The sequence below is a fragment of the Myotis daubentonii genome, chromosome 1, assembly GCF_963259705.1.
Source record: "Myotis daubentonii chromosome 1, mMyoDau2.1, whole genome shotgun sequence".
Lineage (NCBI taxonomy): Eukaryota > Metazoa > Chordata > Mammalia > Chiroptera > Vespertilionidae > Myotis > Myotis daubentonii.
In genome coordinates, this window is record NC_081840.1 from 190,346,708 (window position 1) to 190,366,922 (window position 20,215).

The 20,215-nt window shown below is 38.5% G+C and overlaps 1 protein-coding gene across 6 annotated transcripts in view; it reads right to left on the bottom strand.

The window, feature by feature from the left end:
* Window positions 1–17,911, bottom strand: part of YTHDC1 (YTH N6-methyladenosine RNA binding protein C1) — a 32,774-nt gene extending 14,863 nt beyond the window's left edge. For 2 of the 6 annotated variants that reach the window (XM_059669612.1, XM_059669603.1), the window contains exons 1-7: window positions 17,524–17,910; window positions 10,068–10,169; window positions 9,364–9,692; window positions 8,834–9,248; window positions 2,295–2,384; window positions 1,791–1,844; window positions 1,141–1,235 (exon numbers count right to left, since the gene is read on the bottom strand). In XM_059669612.1, coding sequence (XP_059525595.1) covers window positions 1,141–1,235; window positions 1,791–1,844; window positions 2,295–2,384; window positions 8,834–9,248; window positions 9,364–9,692; window positions 10,068–10,169; window positions 17,524–17,551 — 1,113 coding nt within the window. In that variant the 5' untranslated portion in view covers window positions 17,552–17,910. Of the gene's footprint in view, window positions 1–1,140; window positions 1,236–1,790; window positions 1,845–2,294; window positions 2,385–8,833; window positions 9,249–9,363; window positions 9,693–10,067; window positions 10,170–17,110; window positions 17,380–17,523 lie in introns of those variants that run through there. The other 4 variants (XM_059669649.1, XM_059669641.1, XM_059669622.1 and 1 more) reach the window with 4 other exon arrangements.
* Between the last annotated feature and the right edge of the window lie 2,304 nt (window positions 17,912–20,215).

The following is a 20,215-nucleotide window of genomic DNA, read 5'->3' on the forward strand; positions in this document are numbered from 1 at the left end:
TATTTATAAAAAATGAAACTACTAATATTATTGTACTTTAATTCATGTAAGCTATAATGAAGAAAGGTCTTATTTATCAGTTGTCAAAATAATGTAATATTTTTTTAATTCAGGAAAAATACAGAGAAAATTACCAACCTTTGCAAAATCATTAAAACAATTAGAGAAACACATGTGGGAGGGGGTATTCAAATCTTATGGACTAGAATTCTATGTAATAAAAATAATTCCCTACAAATATTTTAATATAGCCATTTACTATAGTAAAAACATGTTGTTTAAAGGTGAATCACAACACATACATTTTTTTGTCTTGAAAAACTGACAAAATAATTAAAAATTATTGTGAATCCGTAAGTGAAGAATTTCTGTCAAGTTTCTAGCATTTATAAGTTTTTCTACCTAAGTTCAAAGTTTTATGCATCAATAGTTTTACTGAAGAGGCCTGTGTTCTTTACATAGAGCCAGAACATAATTAATTTTCAAAGCATTTGCAGCAATTCTGTTATGAATGATTAAAAGAGAGAGAATGATAAGGTCAGGCAACAGCTCTAATTCAGTTTAATCTGCTCAGACAAACTAAAACTCATTCACACTAAATGCTTAATTCTGCCTAAATTCCACTCCTCCACTCCTTGGGTGGATCTTTAAACTAATTCTTCCCTTTTCTTCTAAATCCAGTGACCTTACTTCAAAAAACAAAAGAAGCTCTTCATATAGAAATGAATTTTTTTAAAGATCTTAAGATTTAAAACAAGCATCAATATAAATCAAAAACTAGTTAATTAAAGAAACCTTTAAAAAAGTGTTAGTACAAATAAATTAGCAATTGACTATAGAAACACAAAAATCAACAGAAACACATCTTTTACAGTATAAAGTATAATACATATACATACATATTGTTTAATATGAATATCTGGCTTCTAAAATCCTAAGATTTATTTTAAGTCTAAAAGATTAAAAGGAAACTCAGATTATTATTATTCTGCCTAACCAAGTACAAAGCAGACCCTAAGTGGCATTGCTCTGGACCTTTAAAGCTTTTATGAAAAATGACAGTATCTTATGCTAATAATTGGACCTTCCCATTTAAAATTTTCAAGATTAGGATAATTTCAACAGAACTGACGCTAATACCTTAGCTTTGGCAAGAGATACATTCTCATGGTTGTTACTCTTTATGAGAAAAAATCTTGCATCTTGTAGGACATATTTGAGTTTACTTGTTTGATCTAGGGGGAAAAAAAAAGAAATCCAAATTGATTAATGAGAGGTCATTATCACACAAAGGGGTGTAACTAACTGAAATTAGCCCCCCACAACCCAGATAAAATTTAAAAATTCATAGTCACCCATTCAGCCTATAAAGCTAAGCCACAAGGCATAATAAAGCAAAGCTAAGAAAAGAACCAGCATTTGGCAAAAAGGTAAACCTAATCCAGTGATGTTCCGATATATCAGATCCATATTTAAGTATGATAATGGCTACAAATTTTATAGATTTCTTTCATCAGATTATTCTTTTAAAGATTAGTAGTAGACTATTATGCTATTAAAAAATATATACCATCCATTGTGCCCCCAAAACTGTAACATATCCTAATATGTTTACTATTGTTCTAAAAGACATAGAGTAAATGAACATGGAGCTCTATGTAAGACATTATTTTTTCATTAATATATCAGAACATTACTACATTAAAACCAACTATCAATGAAGAACCAATAAGGCAAAATAATGGCTTTATGCAGCATGCAATGAAAACAATTTCAAATTTAAATGATACCTTTTCGGACAGCACGAACGGAAGATGATAATTTCTCATGCTTCTTTTCTGAACCTGTATTTAGCCAAAGTACATTTGTTCAGATTGAGCTTTAATAGAGATAAGACAAAATTTCTACAGTCTTGTCACATAAAGTTCCCATTTAAGACAAATTATTCTTTCTGGAGCACCCACATACACACAAAAAAATACTTCTCAATGTGTACGAGTGTTTTGCTTTTTTGGGTTGTTTCGATTTTTTAAAAAATATGTATATTTGAACAGTTTCCCACTCAGAAAACTAGTCACTGAATCATCATCTTCCAAGAAAAAAAAAAAGTGAAATTCCACTTAAGCAGTAACAGAACAGGATTAAAATAATAAAAGCTTAGTTTTCTCTAGAATTATTACATTGAACATGCCACCAACAAGTTCACACTGAACTACAGCCTCCACACACTTTCTACAGCAGATTACATTAGAATCAATCAGATATGATTGCAAAAAAGGGTAAAATGAGAATACCTGCATATGACTCTGATGCAGAGCTTCCACTTCTATCAAAAACAATTGGAGAGATACCTCGAGCTCTCTTTCTTTCTTTCTTTTTCTCATCTAAAAAGAATTCAAACAAGACTTTTTAAAACATTACAACACAGGGATTGGTAGTATCATTGTGTTTTTGTGTAATGCCTAAATATTAATCATTGCTAATCTCTCTCCTGACAACCCTATTACCTCAGAATGAGGCGTTTCATTTCAAAGACACTATTCAAAAACTAAGGACACTTTGTTGTTTCTCCCACCAATTCCAATTTAAAAAAAATCCTATATAATAAAAGCCTAATATGCAAATCAACCAAAAGGTGGAATGACCAGTGGAATGATCAGTCACTATGATGCCCACTGACCACCAGGGGGCAGACGTTCAATGCAGAAGCTTCCCCCAGCCCACAGACCTTAGGCCAGCTAAGGAAAGTGCCAAAGGGGGCCCCGGGTTATCCCACCAGTCGCCCTGCAGAGGGAGGCAACCAGTGGTGGTGGCTGGGGGTGGGGACTGCAGTGAGCAGGTGGCGGGGGAGGGGTGGGGCCAGCTGGCAAGTAGGCCAGCGCCACCCCCGATCACCCCGCCAGTCGCCTCCTGCAGAGGGAGGCAACTGGCGGTGGCAGCAGCGACAGTGAGGTGACTGGGAGGCAGGGCCGGTGAGCAGGCAGTGCCATGCTGCCCAAGGTGGGTTCCAGCAGGGGCCCCCCGATCGCCCTACTGGTGGCCCCACAGATCAGCCCTGATCACCAGCCAGGCCTAGGGACCCTACCCGTGCATTAATTTCATGCACTGGGCCTCTAGTATGCCCATAATTGTGAACCACTTAGCCTATATATAAAGGTAGTCTCAAAGTTTTTCAACAAGGGGTGGAAAATCTGCAAAGCAAACCCAACTTTTCTTTCAATAAAATTTACTGTGTTCTGTTCTATGTATCAAGTTCCACTGTTCTAGGTCCTCTTTTTTTAAAGTATACTATCAGGCTTCATCACAATTCCAACTCATTCTATCTTAGATGACTAACGAACTCCAGACCCAAAGCGATAAAACAAAACAAATACAATCATCAGTGATCTTGTATACAATCTCCTATTATATGACTATTTGGGGCCCAGATTCATGCACTGGGAGTGGGTCCCTCAGCCTGGCCTGCACCCTCTCCAATCTGGGAGTTTCTGTCTTTGCAATCATGTGAGCAAAGTGTCTGAGACTCCCAACCCAGTTTGGTTTGTTGCTTACAGAATAATAGAGGCATTTTTTTTTTCCTTTGCTTCACTGATGGGGATTTCCTGGAAGTTTTAGGATATCTTCCCTTTAGTTTTTCCTAGACACTCTGATTTTACTTATGTCTCTCACCTTTGCTTTCCCTCCATCCCCCAAAGCAACAGTAACTTGATCCAGGCTCATTTTGCTCTAGTGTCTAGGACAGTGGTTGTCAAACTGTGGCTCACGAGCCACATGCGGCTCTTTGGCCCCTTGAGTGTGGCTCTTCCACAAAATACCATGTGCGGGCGCACATGTACAGTGCAACTGAAACTTCATGGCCCATGCATAGCAGTATTTTGTGGAAGAGCCACACTCAAGGGGCCAAAGAGCCGCATATGGCTTGCGAGCCACAGTTTGCCGACCACTGGTCTAGGAGATCCGTCTGCCGCCAGAACTACGATTCCCAGCATTCCTGGTGCTCCCCGCACTCTAAGCTTCCACTTCAGGTCCTGGGACTGCCACCTGAACTACTATTCCCAGAATTCCTGGTGCCCCCCGCACTCTTGGTTTTCCCTTCCTACTCTGTCTCCATCCCACAGCCTCCCACTCTGCCAAGTCCTCCAAGCCGCCAGCTCTCCCTCTCTGCTCTCCGTCCGGCGCTTGGGGAAGTGACCAAGGGAGACACATCCCCCCAAGCTGCTGGCTCTCCTGCTCTGCTCTCTGCCTGGCGCCTGTGTATGCAAATTAACCCACCATGTTTGTTGGGTTAATTTGAATACTTACTCCTGATTGGCTGGTGAGCGTAACGGAAGGACGGTCAATTTACATGTTTCTCTTTTATTATATAGAGTATTTTAAAGCTTTAAATAAATTACCTCCCTTAATCCTCCCAACAAGCTCCTGCAATACACAATGCCATTATTCTCATTAACAGAAAAGGAAACTTCAATTTAGAGGGGTGGTTAAGATAACCTGGCCAGTGTCCCACAGTTACTGGGCGGTAGAAACTAGTTTCAAATGTATGTCCTGTAACTTAGAAGTACAAACCCTAAACTCTATTCTTATTGAGCCAATTTTCAATTTTTCGGAAAGAAATTTTACTACTATTTTTTAAAGGGGATTCTAGGTTTAGTATGGAAAACTACCAAGACATCCTAAGTTCCTTTTAGTTTAAGCATCTTTCCCTTTGTAATTTACTAATAACTACTTCTCCAAATAGATGTAACAAGAAGCTTGAAAATGACACTGATTTTCCTAATTTAGAGCTGAAAGGGAGAGCAAAGCAGCACATAATCGAACAATTACAAAGCCAAGCCAAGACTATTTATAGCTAGCAAGCATGGGGACAAAATGATTATTGCAAATTAACAAGCTATAGAGAAATGAATTTATTTCCAGGCTTGCTGGCTTTGAATAATACCTAACTTTGTGAATAGATTGAATCTTTTAGTATACAATGACCGAGAATGTGTGTGCACATGCAAAATTATCTTTCTAAAGCATTTGTTTCATTACCGACTACACATTCCTATATAGTGCCTTGCATATAGTAGGCAACTATTCACTGAATGAATAAATAAGACACCCACATGAAACTAAAAAACTAAAACCTCCTTAAAATATTTTTACATCATTTCTTTCAAAAATCCTAGCATGTTTCTTTTCATTTTTCCTGAGTAGTATTGTAGGCATCTAACCATTATGAACTGCTCACTAAGGATGATATATATGGTTATTTAAAAGCAATATTTTATAGAGGTCAAATATACGGTGATGGAAGGGGACTTAGTCTTCGGGTGGTGAATATACTGATGCTGTATTATAAAGTTGTACACCTGAAATGTCTACAATGTAATTAACGTTACCCCGTAAATTTAACTAAAAAACTCTTTATGGTTCAAAGTACTAAAAGAATCTCTCACAAAGATAATGCAGAAAAAAAAAAAATAGGAGCACAAATAAAATCCTGTCCAACTGTTTTTATGTAATGTTAAATCTACCATTACCATGAGAAATCTCTAAGCGTTCTTCATCATTTTTTGTATAAATAACTCCACTGCTCTTTTAAGTTTATGATCTCCTCTCCCATCTATTATTCTCAGGTCATAAGAACAATAAGTCATCTAAAAAACAAAACAACAACTTTTAGCCCTAGCCGGTTTGGCTAAGTGGATAAACCATCAATCAGCCTGTGGACTTAAGGGTCCCGGGTTTGATTCCAGTCAAGGGCACATGCCTGGGTTGCAGACTTGATCCCTAGTAGGGGGCATGCAGGAGGCAGCCGATCAATGATTTTCATCATTGATGTTTCTCTCTTTCTCTCTCTCTCTCCCCCTTCCTTTCTGAAATCAATATAAAAAAAAACCAAAAAACTTTTAGCGCCCTAGCAGGTTTGGCTCACTCAATAGAGCGTCAGCCTGCGACTGAAGGGTGCCAGGTTCCAATTCTGGTCAAGGGCACATGCCCAGGGTGCAGGCTCAATCCCCAGTAGGGTGTGTGCAGAAGGCAGCTGATCAAATGATTCTCTCTCATCACTGATTCTCTCTCTCCCCCCCTTCCTCTCTGAAATAAAAAAAATATTTTAAAAAAACTTTTAACAACTATCAAAGTGTGTCAGTTTTACAAAAAAGTTACAAAAAATAAGGTAAAATAAATTGAAATCTAAAAGCTCATGGAACAAAAACAAACAAAAAACCTCATGGCACAGAAACTAAACTGCAATCCCTTGTATTTAAAAAATGACATCTTCTAATCAAAAAGCCCTAATCATTAATCCTTTCGCACATTATAAAGAGAAACTACTCCATGATAAATACTAAATATATTCTAAATACAGTCCTTAAAACATGTTCCACATAAGGGATCTTTGAAGGAAAATTTGCAAATTTTCCTTCAATAGTGAAAGTAAATAGTTCCAGGTATCTCTCATATATAGATAGACAGAAAAATATATCTTCTAGTAAGTTTGAAATCAAGGTTTTATAAAACTACTGGATATCATTCTATTTGAAATACCTTCTCTACAAAAATATAAAGTATTATTAAGTACCTTGCTACAGTATCAGCATCATTTAGAATAGTGGTTCTCAACCTGGGGGTCGAACGACCCTTTCACAGGGGTCACCCAAGACCATCGGAAAACACATATATAATTACATATTGTTTTTGTGATTAATTGTTGGAGACCGGGTGTAAGCTGACATGGTCCTTGCACCTGAAGGGGCTAGCAAGGCTGGAACCCGTACCCAGTTTTCACAGACTTGTTTGGATGGCGGTTATCAGTAGAATGAGAGCAACCTTTGTAGAATGAGAACAGCCTTTCATGGCTTACCAAGAAGTCTGTAACTATTTACTGAGATTTGCTGTACCGAGAATTTGTCCTTCTGCTCTGTCCCTCCCTTAGAGATTAAAAGGAACAAAGAATACATTCCTCTTAACAGACCTATTCAGTGTCTTGTGTATAAAAAGCATTGTGTGGTTAATAAACTTGCTGCAGTTCCTCGATTGAGCTGCAGTCCTCCCGATCCTGCTCTCCTGTCTTTCTTTCTTTTCTCAATTCCCATCTCCCTACCTCAGCCCAGCTCAACCTGTCAGGCTGGCCCTGACAATTAATCACTATGCTTTAATTATGTTCAATTTGATACAATGAAAATTCATCCTGCATATCAGATATTTACATTACGATTCATAACCGTAGCAAAATTACAGTTATGAAGTAGCAACAAAAATAATTTTATGGTTGGGGGTCACAACATGAGGAACTGTATTAAAGGGTCACGGCATTAGGAAGGTTGAGAACCACTGCCCCAAGGGCTCCCGGACTGTGAGAGGACGCAGGCCAGGCTGAGGGATCCTCAATTCCCCGTCCCCCCACCCACCCCCCATGCACAAATTTCATGCACCAGGCCTCTAGTAAATTATAAAAGGTATATTGCATCAGTTTTCAAAAACTTTTTTATATCAAACCTACCTACTCATCTATTCAATTTAACTAACTCCTTTCAAAAACCTATTTAAACTCACAAACTTAAAACTCTACTGAGCAAAAGGTTGAAAGCACTGGAATAGGTGGATACAGGGTGGAAGGAGTCAATGGGGAGAAAAAAAAGGTTGAAAGTACTTCAGTTTTCAATCACTGGAAAGTAGCTGGCCATTTGCTCTATCACCTATTCTAACAAAAATATGATTTACTAACAATATACCACTAAGGTAGTAGAATTCTGTAACAATAAATATGTAACTGTCCTATATATCAAAAGAATAAAATTATTCTTGTATTTCAATGTTTAGTACATTTTGTTTATGTAGCAGTGCTGGCAGCATCTTTAAATAAGACAGATGTGAAAGTATAATCTTCGTATAGTGGCCAAAGCTCTTTAAGTACCATGACCTCTCTTTGCTGAACTCTCTGAATATCTCCCCCAAAGCACTTAACACTGTTACATTTACATTGCATGGATCAAATAAGGATACAGTAGTAGGACTTGCAGTAATAAAGGAATGACCCAAGATGGCTCTTACCCAATCTCTCCACAAGAATTTTACACCCAGCCCTTTGGAGATCTTGCACCAGTCAGCCAACACAGATACAGAATTGAAAGAAAAGCTTGTGCTCCCAAAAGAAAGAGAATTGTTTCCATTTCTATTGCCACATGATGAAAATCTAAAGGCATTTAACATGGAAACATTATAATACCTAGTGCACAGGTGCCATATGAAAACACTCAAGTACATCAATGTTTAAATAAGCTGTTGGTAATATGAAAATCTAAGAATTTATAACATTAAGACCTAAAATACATTTCTGAGAAACAATCACACTTATGATCATCATTTATAATATAATACAATCAAGCTGGGAAATGCCTTTACAAAGGTATGTACAACTTATGCAAATGTATTTATAATACTCAAAAAGTTTATAATTAACTATAAAAAAATCACAAGATAGTCTTGTTAACATCCTCCATCTCCTCAAATATTATACAGTTCAACTGAAACATGTTCAAGAATAAAACCAATCAGGTCAAAATTTTTTTTTTTTTTATAAAAAGGAGGACAAGCCCTGACCAGTTTGGCTCAGTGGATAGAGCATCGGCCTGCAGACTGAAGGGTCCCAGGTTAGATTCCGATCAAGGGCATGTGCCTTGGTTGCAGGCACATCCCCCAGTAGGAGGTGTGCAGGAGGCAGCTGATTGATGTTTCTCTCTCATCGATGTTTCTAACTCTCTATCCCTCTCCCTTCCTCTCTGTAAAAAATCAATAAAATATATTTTTTTAAAAAAAGGGACAAACTTTTGTATACAAATAGTACCTGATCCATCTGTGCCTGAACCAGATCTGACAGACCCATCTGTGAAGGAAACGGATTCAGAATCAGAGTCGCTAGCTTCACTTCGAGTGTCATAATCATTTCCCTCTTCCTTCTGATCTCTCTCATCCTGTTCATATTCTTCTTCCTCTTCCTCCTCCTCTTCTTCTTCTTCTTCCTCCTCCTCCTCCTCTCCATCTTCATCCACCTCTTCATCTTCCTCTGCATCTTCTTCTACCTCTTCATCCTCCTCCACATCTTCCACTCCTTCCTCCTCATTCTCAGTGTTGTTGCCTTGCTCATCAGAAGAACCACTGCTGCCAGTCTCATGATCAGAGCCATATTCTTCAGAGTTCACCTCTTCCTTAGAAGACTGGCTGGATCTGCTTGCACGCCTATCCACTTCAAGCCCAATTCTCTGATGTTTAAAGAAAAAGGAAATCAGCAGTCATATCACAGACAAGGTCAGAATGAATAAATAGTTCTAAAGCCTCAAAAAGAATTTGTTTTATATCTAAAATAATATTTACTACCTCAGAACCATCTGGTGTAGGGGACTTGGTCCTCCTTTCAGGATCCCTTTTCCGGAGACCAGGTTTTTCTGGTTGACTCTTATAAGGTTCTCTGGAGGCACTGCTTGATAAACGAATCTTCCGATCAGCTTCTAGACGTTTGTTTCTTTCAGACCTTTGATATTCCTCATTTTTATAATCCGTAACTGACTTTCCCTTTGTACTAACTATTCTTTTGTTATTGCTAACTGATGAGCTCAGTGGCTTAGAAATCAATTGTCTTGAATGAACAGAGGGCTTTTGTCGTTTTACGTCAGTAGATTCCATTCTGTCACTTTTTCTTTTTGATCCTTAAAAACACAATTTAAAAGGATATACAGAGAAGTGTTTAAGTATTCCATTTATTTCACCAAAGATTAGCAAATACTAAATATCAGAGAGGAAAAAAGCCTCACTTAAAACTTCTTTTGAAATAATTTCATTCCAAAGTTAATCATAAAGAAAATACAGCTTTCAAACCTTGGAATAAATTCATTTATTTGGGATATTTCACACATTTGAAGGGGAGAAAAACACATTACTCCTATTCATGTGGAATTAGGTACCTCAGTTTATGATTTTGCTTTAGGTATTAATGCCTCAAATAAGTACAAAAGCAAAGTCACTTTCTTAAGAAATTAAATCTCTATATACACTTATTTTAACAAAAATAATAGAAATCTTACCCTTTTTCTCGTTTTTATCTTGTTCACTCTCTGGATTATACAGTTCATCATCCTGTTCTGGTACTTCTGTCAAAATATCATCTAAAACATTAAGTTCTCCATCTGAAAACAAGAAAATCAAAATAAGGAAAATCATTATCACTAAAGCATTTATTTTCAAGTACTTACTATGTTGAGGCTACGGAAGTATAGGAACATAACCTCAAGAACTTATTTCAGGATGAAGACATAAGAATAATTCCTATAAAATCATACGAAGTAAAAGATATGACAGAACCTTATTCTACAAAGCCAGGAGTATATACTCCATAAAGTATAAAACAGCCATGGGCAAACTACGGCCCGCGGGCCGGATCCGGCCTGTTTGAAATGAACTAAAAAAAAAAAAAAAAAAAAGACCGTACCCTTTTATGTAATGATGTTTACTTTGAATTTATATTAGTTCACACAAACACTGCATCCATGCTTTTGTTCCGGCCCTCCGGTCCAGTTTAAGAACCCATTGTGGCCCTCGAGTCAAAAAGTTTGCCCACCCCTGGTATAAAAGCATACACTGGAGTATAAAAAACAAATGTCAGAACTTTTATATTTGTATTTCATCCTTTAATTTATAAATTGTGTAACTGCTTAAAATGCGCACAAATTAGCATGGAAATACATGTGTATAACTTATAAACATGCATTTATCAAGGATTGGGTACTCCCCGCTAGGTACTTATTGACTACCAAGAGAAAAGCTGGCCAAGTCCAGCATAATCAAGTAATCAAAATTAGTATCATCAATAATGGGTGGTCAAAGCAACATCATAGACCTCCTGGTATGGGGCACTGAGAATAGAACAATTCTGTGACAGTCCTATGAAAAATGCAAAATTTAAACCCATGCATGAGGAAACATCAAACAAACCCAAATTAAGAGACATCCAAAAAATGTTAATGTCATGAAAACAAAGTACTCCAGATTAGAGGAGACTGAAGTGACAATACAGCACTTGATTTAAAACGTAAGTGGGAAAACTAATAAATTCTAAATAAGGTCTGTAAATTATAGCATCAATGTTAATTTCCTGATTTTGACAGTACACATCCTACAGTTCAGTAAAAGTCCTAATTTTTAGGAAATACATACTTAAGATTTTAGGGACAAAGCAGCATCACATTTTCAATTGACAATTTAGAAAAAAGGTGTGTCTGTATAGAAAGAGAATGTGTAAGAGCAAGAGGGAATATGAATTAGAAAGGTAAATGTGGTAAAATGTTAGCATTTGTGGAATATGGCTGAAAAGTACAAGAAAATTATCTGTACTATTCTTATAGCTATTGTTTATCTGAAATAATGTTAAAGTTGCAAGAACAAAATTACTGATGTGCTACACAATCAAAAACGTTTGAGGCTACTGGTATAGACTATAAAAAGTGTAGCTCAGACCAAGTGGCATGGCTCAGTGGTTGAGCACTGACCTATGAACCAAGAGATCATGGTCCGATTCCTGGTCAGGGCACACATATTTGGGATACAGGTTCGATCCCCTGTAGGGGGGCTTGCAGTAGGCAACAATTCAAAGATTCTCTCTCATCACTGATGTTTCTGTCTCCCTCTCCCTTCCTCTCTGAAATCAATAAAAATATATATATTTTTAAAGTGTACCTTGTTCAGAAAAGGAAACTGCTGCTATAACTGACATACTATTCAGTGATCATGAAAACATATAATTTGGTTTTGTCACCCCATTCCCACACTCACTCTGTCCAGTAGGACAAAGTAAATCTTAGAAATACATGCTAATATTTACTGCTTTAAACTAATTTTTTATAATGGACTTATTCCAGTATCAAAAATACTTTTCAGATTTAAGATCTCGCAAAGAGAAGTAAAAAGTCATGCAAACTAATGAGATAGAACGATGATATTTGTGGCTACAGTCAAAAAGCGAAGTCCCTCATATAGCAAGGGTTAACTTGATTGAGGCTATAAGCAGGTTAGATAGGATTCAAATTTCCCCAAAGGGTGACAGAAATGAGTGACTGAAGAGAAATAAAACAGTAATGTAAACGTGAAAAAGGAAAAAAGCAAGGCTAGGTAGGATACAGAATAACACTGGAGTTAGACTTAGTTCCTATTTAAAAACATCTGAAAATTACATATGCCTGAAATGGTACAGCAACTGTTTTTTTTGGTGATAAAATGTTTATCTGTACTTTATCATTTTTCTAAAATGAATATATACTACATGGATTTTTAAATGTTTAACTTATCCTTTTAAATCAAAATATGCTAACCAAAAAGGTTCCTCTCACTTTCTGGATTCATTGTTTTCACTAGAAGAAAATTAATTCCCTCAAGACCTAAATGGTAGCAAACATAACTTTAGACTTTATACTATAAATAAAAAACATGTAATTTGATAGAAAAAGTCCACGTTTGGCAGATATTTAATAATTCTTGGGTAAAAACTCTCTAGTCAGTATAACAATAAAAAGGTGGGTCCCAACAAATCTTGACATAATATATTTGTAGAAACAAATTTAAAACTACCACAACAAAATAAGCAAGTAAATAGTTCTACTTCTTTTCATGAAATCACTAGTTCTTAATTAGAAATATCAACCCAAAAGCTTGAACCTTCAAATAAAATCATACACTTTATATATGTCAAATCTAGTATAATGAAAAAACTATGTAGTTTCATTTAAATCAACTTAAATTTCAGACATGACTAACTCATGGCTTCTGTATTATCAAAGTGAATTTTTTTTAAAAAAAGATATAACAAATAACAAGTAAAATTCTGAGATTAGTTTCAGTTTTAGAAAGCACCTACACATTCTTAAGACAACAAATATTAACCAATCCTTGCTTTTTTTAACACTTTATAACCTTCATGTATTATATTTACATATCATATGAAACACATAAGGTATGTTTTTTATCTTCTATTCTTTTGCAGATAAATAGAAGTTCAAGTTGACCAAATTTAGTTGTCTAGAAAAGAATTCTGAGATTAGTTTCAGTTTTAGAAAGCACCTACACATTCTTAAGACAACAAATATTAACCAATCCTTGCTTTTTTTAACACTTTATAACCTTCATGTATTTATTTACATATCATATGAAACACATAGGGTATGTTTTATCTTCTATTCTTTTGCAGATAAATAGAAGTTCAAGTTGACCAAATTTATTTGTCTAGAAAAGACAGATATGAGTCTAGAGTTCAGGCTTTCTAAATCCAGGATTAAATTAGATGGGGAACATTAAAAAGACCTTTAAACAAAGTATAAGGACAACAAAAATACAAATTATAAAAAGGTAGCACGCACTAGATTAGTTTCAAATTAGTGTACCAGAAAGCTCTGTATTACCAACATTATAGCATCTAAAATTTACTTTAACATCAACTATAGCATCTTCACATAATGGTCCACACATTTTTATCTGTATTACAGTCCACTGTAATAAGCTAACGTTTTATTACAATATTGGCAAACTAAAACCTGTAGAACAAGTTCAGCCCATGGCTACTATCTGGCTCTGATATAAATGACCACATTTTTAAAAAAGTGTTTTAAAATTGATTTTTAAGGAGGGAGCGAAACATCAATGTTGAGAGCAGAACATGGATCCACTGCCTGCACACTCCTCCCGGAGATAGAGCCTGCAACCCCAGCATGTGCAGTGACTAGGGAACCAGCAACCTTTCAGTGCACAGGGCAACGCCCCACCAACTGAGACCCACCAGCCAGGGCTAAATGACCATGTATTTTTTAAATATATGTTTTTACTGACTTTTAGAGAGAAAAGGGAGAAGGATACAGAGGCAGAAACCTCGATGAGAAACATCTTCGATCGGCTGCCTTCTGAATGCCCCTTACGGGGGGGGGGGGGGGGGGGGGGGGGGCGGGGAATCAAGAATGAAACCCAGGCATGTGCCCTGACTGGGAATCGAACCAGTGACCTGTCGGTTCATGGGTTGACACTTAACCATTATCCACACAGGCAGGGTTAAATGGCCATATTTAAGTTGCTTTTCTCTATCACTGAAGCGATTTATTTACTGAAATATGACACACAGGGGAAAGAGACTTGGAATTAAGAAAATCCAGGTTATCATGTAAGAGCTAGATCTCCTTGGGAAAATCCCAGGCTGTGCTCCAGTTTCTTCACCTCTGATAAGAGGCATTCAGGATAAAAATATCAGTTTGGGGAACGAACAGGAGGGCAATTTATTTGAATCTCCTGATGAATTTTTCAACCTGTAAGCCCTTTCCTATTGCTACCAGATTCTAATAAAGCTTACCTGCTACAAACTGTTAATAACAAGGGTAATATAGGATATACAAAACCTAGTCCAAAACACAAAACCAATTTTTTCCAATAAAGCAAATATATACATGTTCTGGTTATCTACTGATGTATATATAACATGCCACCACAAAACTTGGTGTTTTAAAACAATACAATAATTTATTATTGCTATAGTTCTGGAGTTCAACCGAGGTAGGTCTCCCTCCCATATGCCTGCAGGTAGTGTCCAGGGCTAGAATCATCCCAAGACTTGCTCATTCACATGTCTGGCTGGCACCTAGGCTGGGAAGACTCAAAATAGCTGGGGTTTCTAGGGCGTTTTTTTCTGTGGTCACTCTCCCCCATGACAGCTTCAGGGAATATACATGTGTGTGTACACATAACTGCCTGTCGATATTTATATGTACTTGGCTGAATGAGTGTGTGTGTACATATATAATTCAAACCATGAAACTTAGCTTTGGACATCAATAGCAAATTTCACATAACTATTCAGTTTTTAATGAATTCCAACCTGCAATGATTTACAACCACACAATTACTGTACACCAGGAACTTGGTGAACAAGACATACTCGTGGCCCTCATGGAGCTTCCAGTTTGATAATGTAAGAAAACATGTTACTTGTGCAAGTGGTAATTCATTATCCATTATCTCTATTCTTTAGAGAGAGCGTTATAAGACCTTAAGAAATAAAATGTATACAAGATGTTTATAGTATAAAAGATGTGTACTTCCTCATATAGAAAAACATCATTTAACGTTCGTTAACACTACCAACATTCCACCTTCTTTTAAATATACTTTTTGGACAAATAATCACAAGAATCAGAAGGAACTGGCAACTTGTCCAGTTATATAGGCTTCAGCTTCTAAGTATGGGTATTTATACATAGAAGCATTATAGACTTAATATCTATTACACAGCCGATGTGCAAAGCCTAATAATCAAAGGACTCTATGACCAAAAATCTTTAACTGTTCTGTGATTAATAGCAAATTTCTGCAATTTAAACCTGTTTCTTATCAAAATCTTACACCATTTATGAAATCATTTAGAAGGGACCTAAGGTTTGTGACATGTCTAAGATTATCACAAGGCTTATCTCTATTATTTCCCAACATTTCATATAAGATAACAGACAATAGGTACTCAGTTTCCCACTTTTTCTTGTTCAAGTATGAGAAGGAAAAGTCAAGTATTGATTCTAATTCTGGCTATTATACTAGCTGTGTAACAATGATCAAGTAATTGAGACACCCTGTGCCTCAGTTTCCTTATTTACAAAATGGGTTATTCCAGAAATCTTCCCATTCCAAAATATGCAATTCCAGTAGATTTGTATTTGCTAGCTTTTCCAGTAAACTCTAGATACTCATCTTCGACGTAAACTATAATGATGAGCACTTATAGCAGAAGTTTTAAAACAGGCAAATTCAATTATGGACATTAAGTTTTACAAAAACTTCACAAATGTGAGTCCTTTCAAAAGTTGGACAATTTATCCTAAGTGCTGCTAACAGGTAGCACAGCTACTTCCCAATTACAGTTACAAAGTTTATGTGTTTAGACTCCATTTTCATCAATAAATGCATCTCCAAAACAAAAATATTTAAAACATCACCCACTTTTCTTCCTCAATGTACATTACTGTATCAACTCTATTACTGATTTACAACTATGTTTCAACAGATAATTAATTCTTGACAGTACTGACTTTTACTCATTTTGTATTTGGTTCATCTCACCCACCACAACCCCCCTGCGCTCCCAAACAGCTCACAGATTACACTGACACAAATGTTGACTGAATTATTGATTAAAATCCTTTAATAACTGACTTGACTGCTAATTAAAAGCAGTTTCCTTTATTCACTAACACCATGCAATCCTATATTCACAAACTTTCCAGGTGTCTCAAAAAAGTAGGGATGGGGATTTTTTTTTTGCCAGGATTCAATTAAGGAAGGAAAATTAAATTACTATGTCCTAATCACTCAACTGCTTTAGGAAAGAAACAATGCCTTAAACACACTCCCACCCACACCACTTCCCAAGCATGTCCCTATCCTAGAGCAGTTTACTGCAGCATGAACTCTTCTTTCTCTGTAGAACATTCTTAAAAAAAGGAGGACAGGCCTAATGCAACTGGACTCTAGAGCCCATTTAACAAGTCCCCACCCACCCCAAGTTAATGAGGCACAGAGAAGGGCAGATCCGTGAAATACAGGACGGCAGCTGCGTCATATTTTTATCAACTATAACCTTTCCGAAACTACCATGGAATCTTAGGGTAGGAAAAAGAACTTAAGGCAGCATCTCATCCAGACCACTCTCCAGACATGGATTCATCCAGGATCTATATTCCACAGCAACAGCTCTAGGGCCTGGGAGGTCGGTATTTCAAAAGACATGACATTCCATTCTGACGCCATCCGTTCTTCCTGTGTTTTACTGTAAATTCATCCTCCAACTCTGTAAGTCACACCCATCTGTCCCTGGTTGTACCCTCTGGGAGCTACGCACAACGTGTTTCTCTAAGAATAGTGGCCAGGAATCTTTGAAGTCATATAACTATCTTCTCAAACATCATTATTTTCCAAAGTATTGGAGGAGCCAAGTTGGCAATTCTTACCACTTCGCCCAGTTAACGGTAACAGCCAGGCGTTACTTGCACTTACTCCTCGAGTGTAATCACCCGCCTCCCTACACGGCTTGTTAAACATACTTACTTACCAGACTACCTGCTTTGATCGTGGCATTACATGCGTTTTCAAAATTTCGCCTAACAGAGAAGGTAGCTCTGCAAGTGCGCATTACATCCGCATACTCCTAGTAGGAAATAAGCCGAAGGGCCTGCAACTCGGAGCACGGCCTCCTTTCGGCCGCGCCCAGGACAGCCGAACGGAAAGTGACGCGGGGCATCGGGACCAAAGAAAAGCCCGAGGCCCGATGCGGGGTGAGGGCGCCTGGAGACCCGGAACCGAAGGGCAGGCCCGGCCTCTGCCGCGGCGTCGGGCGCCTCGGTGGGGGCGCCGGCTCCGCGCGGGGCAGGCTACCCTTCCCCACCCCCACCCCGCCACGGAGAACCACCGCGGCGCGACCCGCTCCCCGCCCCGCCTCCGCCCGTCACCTCTCTCCGCACTAACCTTTCTCCTCCCGGCTGTCGGCCGCCATTGCTCCTCGCCCGTCTCCGCTGCTGCTGCCGCCGCCGCCGCCGTCGCCTCGACGCGACTCGCGCGTGGGCCGCAGCCGCGGCAGCAGTGGCACCGGAACGTCCGTCAGTCCGTCCGCGTGGCTGCGTGCTTCACACCTTGGCCTCTACCACTCACCTTTCTCGTCTCACTCTTTTTCTCCTCGCTTTTTTCCCGTTCTCCCTTCTCCCCTTCCCTCCTGGTACTCCAGCCTCGCCTAGGCCCGGCCTCCCCGTAGGGGCTTGGGGACGGGAGGGGCAGCAGGGGGGGAGGGCTGGGAAACAGATGGCGACGGCGGGCGGCGCTAAAATGGAGCCTGCTTCCTGCGTGAAACAATCCCGCTCCCGAAATGCCCTGCGCTGTTTACGCTTCGTTCCTCCCTGGCAACGTCACAGTGCGGAGAGGGGCGGGGCAGCGAAACGAGCGCGGGAACGTGACGTGACGTCGCATGGAGCTCCGCCCCCTGCAAGTCGGCGATTCCTTAGAATTAGCCTCCGCAGCGATTAGATCGCCGGGATTATTGGCCGGCGTTAGCCGCGCTGACTACAAGGGGGTGGCTCGGGTTTCTCACGTGAAACGCCTACTGGCGGACCTTTCCAGCTCCGGGGCAAAGATGCTTCCTGTCGCTCCGCGGGGCTCCTGATTTGGGCCGGTCCCTTTCCTGTACTTTGGTGTCCTAGGTTTACCCAAAGGCAGTGCAGGATGCAATCATGCAATCATCTATCTCATTTGTCATAAAAGCCTACTGGTTTTGCACTTAATTGGGGAAAGGAATTATAATGACTTTTAAAATTGCATTCTAATTCACATAATAAATTTGATTTAAACATATATCCAGGCTTCGGGGTACACAGTTGATTGAAACAGACTATTGAGAAATTGAAACTATCGAAGTGACCAAAAATTACTTAACTACATAATATGGTAAAATATGCAAGGAATCTTTTTAAGTTCATTGCCCAAAGGAATGATAATGGAATTTTGTTTCACTGCGCCATAACCAAGTTTACAGGGGAAAGAAAATGGGAAGAAAAAAAAGAGTAACATTGTTGTATGAAAAGAAACAGTTATGTTCAGAGAATGAGAGTGTCTTGTTCCTTGATGGCCATTGTAACAAATTGAGACCAAATGGAAGAAAGTGGGAAATTTTTATGCAGTGGAAACACATGAATGGAGAATTGTTTGAAGCTGTATGGAGGGTTTTTAGGGAAAAGAGAGGGAAAAACAATTCAGTGACTATGAAACCCATCTATGTATCAGATACTTAGGAATAAAGTTTTAACAAGACAGCATTTCTGCCACTAAGGAATTTTAAAAATAATATATAGAAGAGACAAGTTAACAGGAAATTACTGTGTAAGAGTAATAGCGAAAAACTGCATGTTCTTACCCTGTGCAAGTACTGTTCTGAGCACTTGACCTACACAATGTGATTTGATTTTCCAAAAACCTAGTTAAATTATATTACTAGCTCTATTGTACATAAAGGGAAAGTGAAATAATAAGAAATTAAGTGCATAAGTTCAGGAGTGTAAGTAACATGGTTCAGAGCCAGGTCATTTAGCTCCAGTAAGCCCACCCACTAGATAATACACATCGCCTCACACGGAGGAAGCTCAGGTTAGTATTGGAACCCTTAGGTGCATGTCACTTAGAATTGGGAGGGAATACAGAATAGAGTCAAGAAAAGAGAAGAGCAAAAACAAAGTCTAGTTGAGAAATAAAAACTATTGGTTTAGGTGAAGAGAAGAGGACAAGGGTGATGAGCAGGACTGTTTTTTTTTATGTTAAAAAAAAAAAAATTAAGGCCGGGGGAGTCCTAGCCAGTTTGGCTCAGTGGATAGAGTGTCTGCCTGTGCACTGAAGGGTCCTGAGTTCATTCAGATCAAAGGTAGGTACCTCAGTTGCAGGCTCCTCCCCCACCCGGGCCCTGGCTCATACAGGAAGCAACCAACCAATGTGTTTCTCTCACATTGATATTTGTCTCTGTCTTTCCCTCTCTCTTCCACTCTCTCTAAAAATCAATGGAAAAATATGCTCGGGCGAAGATTAAAAATAATAATAATAAATGAACTTTAAAAAAAGGGGGGGAGTCCTACATGGCAGATCTGCCCATGGTTCAATTCAGATTGATAGTCAATGGTTGGGTAAGAAGAGACTGAATCAATAAAATTGTTCTATAGTGTTCTATTCATTTGTTAATTCAGTTCATTAGTATTCATCAAATTCTTATTCGGTCCCAAATATTGATATTCATTTTTTTAAAATATATTTTATTGATTTTTTTACAGAGAGGAAGGGAGAGAAATAGAGAGTTAGAAACATCGATGAGAGAGAAACATCGATCAGCTGCCTCCTGCACACCTCCTACTGGGGATGTGCCTGCAACCAAGGTACATGCCCTTGACCAGAATCGAACCTGGGACCTCTTGGTCCACAGGCCGACGCTCTATCCACTGAGCCAAACCAGTTAGGGCTTGATATTCTTATTTGGTTCCAAATACTAACATATATATATGTACTAGTATATATACTAGAGGCCCAATGCATGAAATTTATGCAAGAATAGGCCTTCCTTCCCCTGGCTGCCGGCACCGGCTTCCCTCTGGCACCCAGGACCCTGGCTTCCCTCACAGCCCCAGCTTAG